This window comes from Phalaenopsis equestris, unplaced genomic scaffold (genome assembly GCF_001263595.1).
Source record: "Phalaenopsis equestris unplaced genomic scaffold, ASM126359v1 Scaffold000428, whole genome shotgun sequence".
Lineage (NCBI taxonomy): Eukaryota > Viridiplantae > Streptophyta > Magnoliopsida > Asparagales > Orchidaceae > Phalaenopsis > Phalaenopsis equestris.
In genome coordinates, this window is record NW_018164869.1 from 3,043,697 (window position 1) to 3,050,558 (window position 6,862).

A 6,862-nucleotide genomic window follows, 5' to 3' on the forward strand; every position below is an offset into this window, starting at 1 on the left:
AGTAAAGTAGAGCGTCTTTCTCGTGGTTAATTCTCGAATATAGTCATATGTTCTAGGAACATTCACCTTTCCACATAATTGAACTCATTTTTCTTTCAACTCTTTATTAACATCCCTCTAATCATGTCCACTGAGTCTACAGTGAACTAATCTCGAGCCTCCCTAATCCATGAGTTAAAGCACTCAAACATGTTGTTCGCGTTACATTGATTTTTTGTTATGTTTGGCGAGAACTGACATTTAGATTATTTGTAAGAAATGTCGAATCTCATAAATATCATTAGTTAATGCCAATCAGATCGTAATTGTTGCCCTTCCGATGGATCGCAGCTGTTGTCCGAATGCAGCTTAAGCCGACTTCATTAATAAAAAAAATGGGTGAACTAGTACTACCTAGTACATGTCCTCCTACCATTTATCCGTGGCCGCAGGCAACCTCATCAGAATCGGCGCAGTAGAGCGAGCGGATGCTCAGGGAAGAGGTCGGAGGACGAGTGGGACATTCGCGGACTTCTGCGGGGAGGAGGATGAGCTGGAATAATGGCGGAAACAAGGGCCTTCTGTGGAGGCTTCCGGTGGTGAAATCCAATAACATCGGGAAGCTCGGTCCAGGTTTCGGTTTCGGTGCCGGCTGCGGTATCGGTGCCGGTGTTGGTCTTTTTGGAGGTGAGCCTTGCTACATCTCTTTGCCCTTTTCATTTTTCGTTGTCTAGTCTTTTCGCCGGTAGGTTTTTGCTTTGTGCTTTGAATTCTTTTTCCTACTCTATCGTTTTGTTTCCTTGGTTTTAGTTTAGTGGAGCTCATCTTTTTTTGTGTTGTTTTTGTTAAGTTAGTCAACTTATGAGGTGAGACGAGTCAGCCTTTTTAGTTGAAGGACGAATTCTGAGATATATGCAGAAGTTTAGGGTTTTGATGATAATTACTGTTGTCAGCAGTGAAATTTTAACGATAATTTGTTGGTAAACAAAGAAAATTTTAATTAATTTAGGATCTGTTCTTGAATTTTGATCTCAAGCAGTCCAAGTTCATCCTAAGATGTGAGTAATATCATAAGAGATATTGTGCATCTTTTTTGTGTTTAAGGGGCCTTTTGGTTTAAAATGCCATTTAAGTTGTACGAGTGTAACCTTACAGGAATGTTATTCAATGATACTTTGGGTCTCCTTGATGCAAATATTTTTGGGAATCTGTCGAATTTCACTCCATACTTTTTCTTGCCTGCATGGAAGCACATTAAAAAAAAAAAATGGTCCCTCCAAGAAAACAATTTGTTCAAACTTTGGCCCCTCTGTTGATGGTAAGAACATATGTCAAATTGTTGATCATGTAATCTTTTTGGGTGTTGGGCTGCTTATAGATTGTCCCGCATGTACTATTATTGTGAATGGAAATTGGAGCGTCTCTGCTCCTCATTGTTGCACCAATGCTTCAAGTCTTACATTAGATCACATATTTCCACTGCTCTTTCTGTATTCATAAAGATCTTGTTAGAAATTTCATTGCATCATATTTAAGGGGTTGTTTCGGTCAATGCAATTAGCGTGGTGTTGAATCCGAGATTGTCAATGAATCACACCCAAAAAATAGAATGAAAATGAGGAGAGGGTGACATAAGCGAAAAGTAATGAATTGTGTATTCTTTATGAAATATTTCTCCTATTTATAGGAGAGATAGTAAAATATTGATATTACATTTTGGTTGCCGTTTAGAAGGGGTATGTACTAGGGTATTTCTGGTATTTTACAAGTGTGGATTTATCGTCCGACTGCCTTCTAGCTTGACCGACTAAGCTTAGTTGTCTTCGTGTCGACGAGATTAGCTCAGTCAATTGAGCTTGGTTGGTATGGTTCGGTTGGTTGATCCAACCTGGTTGACTATGCGCAATCCCTGGATAGGAGTTTTTGAGGTCTCCATAGGATTGGTCATAAATACTTTGTTAAACTGAATCTTCCTTTGGATCGGCTCCACTGGGGGGGGGGGGGGGTCTATCTTATAGAGTCAATTTTTTTGCAGTGATTGACTTTGATGCTTTTTGTCTCATTTTCGACCGAGTGGCTCTTGTTTGGAGCATCCCGTCGTCACCTCGTGTCTTGGTCGATTATGGCTTAGTTGGCTGGGCTTGTATGGCTTTGCTTGTTCGGTAGGGTGACCACTCTCCTCTTTTGAACTGTTATATCTTTTTAAGATCAGTTCATAAACTTTTATGATATGTATATTTAGTTTTCTAATTCTCTTACTTCTTGAAAGAGATACTGCGATAAGAATAAAAAAGTTTAATGTAAAAATTTAAGAACAGGGCACGATGGGACTCCATCCCATTTCTAATTTGCTCCGCGATTTGCCTTGTTTGAGTTGGTTGACTTTCGTGTATTGTGATGAATAACTTATTGTAATCTCATGTTAACATTCCCAACAAGGATCCAATTTTCTCCGCCTTTAGGAATCCAAAGGGACGAGACAGCTCGAAAGGTGAGAGGACGAAGAAAGCCATTGTGAAGAGCGAAAATGTTGCTCTCCCACTGTCGGATTAGGTGGGGTCGTCTGATTTGATCTTCGGTACTGGGTGGAGGAACGTTCAGCCCACTGACCCGACCTTTGATCTGACCACCCAACTCTGCGCTACGGCACAAGATCCTCCGACCAGCCATGCTCAAATGACCTCTGGCGTTCTTACGTTGCTCTTACCGGTGTATGTTGGTATGTTGGTGAGCCTGACAAATTGATTATAGTCTTTGAGTCGAGTCAGCTCTCGGGTACGAGGGACTTCGGTATTGTTTGTGGGATTTGATTTTTTGAAGTCTCTTTTTTATTTTATGATGATTCTTGATGCAGATAACCCGACTTCGATAAACCTGGACGATGATCTGGCTCCGATTGACTTGAATAATCTCACTGGGGCACCAGTGGTAGCAAATTAGGCGCCAGGCGAGGGCTGCTCACAAGTGAGGATGGCTGTGTTGATCTCCTTGACAACCCCCTTGAAGGATTTGGGATGCGAGGAAGCAGTTGGCCGACTCAGGAGGTCTTATGGGTTGCTTGCTCGTCGCCTGTATGAAATTGAGAGTTCCTTGCTCGGTCGGCAAGGATCCAATGGGGTGAGTAGCTGCGCGAGCTATTGGGTCGTACCGAGACGATGGGGAAGATGATGGTGATGATTTTTTGCCAAGAGTTGTTGGAGGTTCGAGAGAGATTTTTTATCTTTCAGGTGCAAGCCAAGTTGGATTGGGTGAATCAATTTAGGTCTGGAGGGGAGTTCTTTTATAGGAGTTTGTTTCGACTGAAGCATTGACAAATCCCCTTGTAAAATATTTTGCCTCAAACTTGTTTTTAAATGCTTTATTATAATTTAATTGTCATTTTTGGAATTAAAAATAATTTTCTTGCTTCATTTCTTGTGTTGTTGTGATCCTGCTAATAGCTTACCACAAAAACGACTGTTTATTTCTGCTTTACCTTTGTGTGATGGTTAGACTTCCTTAATTTCCTTATCTTTATAAAGGGTGTATAGGGTCGAGTGGTTACACTTCCTCTACTCTTTTCCCCTCCTTTCGCTCTTTTGGCTTCTGTTCTTGCGCTCTGCTCGATGGTTCCCCGATATAGGCCCAAACTTGTATCTATTGTATAATGTTAGTGAAAATTTTGTTCTATTTATAGATTAACATAAATAGCTGTCTAATGAATGCACACCTTTGTGATATTGTTTCCTCGACTAGTCATATATGCCTATGCTGTTCATTGATTAGTTTTATTGGAAGTTTTATAAATGCATGTATCTGTGATATTGTTTGCTCTTTGGCTGATATATGTCAGTACACCATTTTGCTCATTTGAATGAACAGGTGCAGGATTAGGGGCTGGATTTCCTGGCCTACAATTTGGTGTTGGAATTGGTGCTGGATGTGGAATAGGCTTTGGTTTTGGTTATGGCATGGGAAAAGGAATTGCATATGATGAGAATCGAAGATATTCAAATGTTGGAAAGCTATTTCTGGGAAATGGAAATCATCCGTCTCAGTGAGTATTTAGTTGCTTGTATTCCTGAATTTTTCTTGCCAGTAATATGTTTTTTCTCTGCAAAATTTATATAAGTAAGCTTCTAAAGTTGTAAGCTAGCAGTTTACCACAAGCTCATTAGGGATTATTTGGTTTAATGAATTTAGAAAGTTGTTTTAGAAAATGATGATTTTTTTTTTGTTTATATTGAGTGAGAAAATAAAATCATTTTTTTTATAGGACTCTTGAGGAATTTTATGGTGATATTAGTTTCTAATTACGTTCAAATAGATGATGAATTTGATAAACTTTCTTTTTTCCTTAAAAATATATTTTTCGAACTTCAATTAATTAAATGAGCCATTAAACAAAAAAGATAAGTAATATAAAGTACATAAAGAAAGAGAGAGAGAGAGAAAGAGAAATCATCATTGGTGGGAATGACCTCCTAAATAGCAGTGGAAAACTTGGGAGAAAGCTGACAATCAAGGAATCAAAGTTTTATATTTGTTTAAAACCACTCACACCAGCAAAATAAGATGCCAATTGTTGCGATGCTTCAATTTAAAAGTCAACAATAATACTGTTAGAATACTGATTGTTATGAAGATCAAAATAATTTTAGTTTAATGCATCAAGTGGGGTTGAATTGGGTTTGCTTTTTCATGAACGGTATAATTTCCTTTAAAATTCTGCAACATTTGAATTTCTCCAAACAGGTGGAATGCAGTGTGGAAGATAATGGTAAATATATATAACAACAATAACAAGAAATGTAACAAAGTAATATGTGGAAGTTAATACCTTAGCAAGATTCACAAATTAAATACACAATACTATGATCACATATGTAGGTTACAAATAATAGTAAATGTATTCTATTGTAAGGTGAGCTATCAATTTAAAGCACAATATGAGCAATGTGATACTCAACTATAATTTACAAATTTGTTATCAATTAAGTTGATCTGACGAATGTAAAGCACAACCAAATAATGATATTGACTAAATGACTAAGTTAGTAGAGAGTGATTGAACTATAAGAATAATTATATAATTTGATTGAATTACATTAGCTCATAAGCTTAAACATATCAAACATAAACCAAAAACATCCACAGAATATATTTTTTTAATGCAAATAAATCTATCCTAAGAGTACAAGCATATAACTGTTTAGCATAAAGAGAGCAATTAGCTTAACAAAAGCACATGAGATTTTATTTATCACTTTCACTAGCTTACGAAGTTTAAACATACTATTGTTAAAATAATAGAATGACATCTACTAACATTCTCCAATACTTTGGTAGTTGCTAATACTAATACCAACTACCATAGGATTTATACAATCTTAACATAAAGCTATTGTGAATGATCTAAAATAATACTGTCAGATTGAGAGAGAGAGAGAGAGAGAGAGAGAGAGTAGATACTCTAAACTTAATCTCAAGGGATTGAAATGATGAACACTTGAAAGTTTTTTTATTCTTGATGAACAATTTCTCAAGAACAAAAGAACTCTTAATTCGATATGAAATGTATACGGAATTAGTAGTCTATTAGAGTAGAAGCTAGTGACACAAACACACATTTCGTGAACTATAATGGGAGTCTTAAAATACTAAAGTAGAAATCAACAAATTATAGCAAATAAATATTTTGCCTGTTCATTAGATAACTAATTTAGCCTGAATTTTTGCAAATAATTTAAAATAATTATCAAATTAAAGGAAATTTTTAATAGTTTAATTAACATGTTAATCATGCTTAAGATCTTCTTACATTTAAGTAATAACTCAATTATATAAGGAAATGCATAAATAATTGTGAAGTTAATTATCTAACTCCTCCATTTTGTTTTCTTGAAATTCTTAATTCACCATTTTGGGACCATCTTCAAGTTTCGTTGCCTAAGCAAGCTTAGTGGAATAACTAATCAGCTCCTTGTTTTAGCTAACACCTATTTAATCAATAAAATAACATCAAAAAGTTTAAGGGTGCAATCTCTAAGCAAGGCATGGTAATCATTAAGAGGCTGTTCCTTTAGTATTTCCCCTTCAATATACTGCATGTTTCATGATTCTGCCCTTTCATTTTGTATTCTAATTGACTGTAAGAAATCTAATTCGGAAGGACCAATGTTTTCTTATTTTCACCTGCTGCTGTTACTCTTAACTTGTCTACAATCACTCTATCACTACTGTGTCCAATCTTTACTGTCATCAGCTATGCAGACAAGCTAGAATTATTATACTTGCTTCCGCACATCTTAAGTTAGAGAAATTTACATACATACCAAATAATTCTTATGTATTTACATATCTAACTCCTAAAATTTGATATTTACGCTCATAAAAACTCGGTCTCATAAAGCTATGCATGACAACGTGTGTTTCATTTTTAAGAAGGGAGTGATGGTGATGTTTTTTATGTGATGTTAAAGATTTGAGGGGTATGCATGTAAATATGACTGTTTGTGTTATTAGATGTGCAAATACATAAGAATTGTGTGCTCCTTTAATTTATTTCTTCAAGAGATCACTAGACAAATTTCAATTTCTTATCAGTCAAATTTACAGGGATCGCATCGAGACCATACTCGACGAGATGTTTGTAAATACAAAAAGGTTAATCGAAGCAGCTTCGAAGGAGATTGAGAAGTGGAAATGAACTCGAAACTGCCCCTCCTATTTGTTCCCTCCATTTTCATGTCTCATGTTAGCATTCTTGTGGATCAAGACAAACACCCCAAAGCTATCTTGATTGTAGTGATCTTGTACTAGTCAGACATTTACGTGTATTGCGCCGCATTTTCGTCTATTACTTCTGAGTTGATCACGTCCGTCGACTCCAAGAGCTTAACTT

At 36.3% G+C, this 6,862-nt stretch overlaps 1 protein-coding gene across 2 annotated transcripts; it reads left to right on the top strand.

Moving 5' to 3' along the window:
* Window positions 1-411: 411 nt before the first annotated feature.
* On the top strand, window positions 412-6,820 carry LOC110027518 (glycine-rich cell wall structural protein 2). 2 transcript variants are annotated; one of them, XM_020728988.1, is made up of 3 exons: window positions 412-666; window positions 3,841-4,015; window positions 6,565-6,820. In XM_020728988.1, exons 1-3 carry the CDS (start codon window positions 468-470, stop codon window positions 6,665-6,667), a joined length of 477 nt encoding a protein of 158 aa, XP_020584647.1. In that variant the 5' UTR covers window positions 412-467; the 3' UTR covers window positions 6,668-6,820. The 2 variants fall into 2 exon arrangements, with proteins under 2 accessions (XP_020584647.1, XP_020584648.1); XM_020728989.1 differs by having other exon boundaries at window positions 6,577-6,820.
* The last annotated feature ends 42 nt before the right edge of the window (window positions 6,821-6,862 follow it).

What these genes read in the sequence shown, in the direction of transcription:
- LOC110027518 (XM_020728988.1), top strand. Translation starts at nt 468, where the DNA reads ATGCTCAGGGAAGAGGTCGGAGGACGAGTGGGACATTCGCGGACTTCT. An exon ending in CGGTGTTGGTCTTTTTGGAG is followed by an intron (nt 667 to 3,840) that starts GTGAGCCTTGCT and finishes TTGAATGAACAG; the next exon opens with GTGCAGGATTAGGGGCTGGA. An exon ending in AATGGAAATCATCCGTCTCA is followed by an intron (nt 4,016 to 6,564) that starts GTGAGTATTTAG and finishes ATTTCTTATCAG; the next exon opens with TCAAATTTACAGGGATCGCA.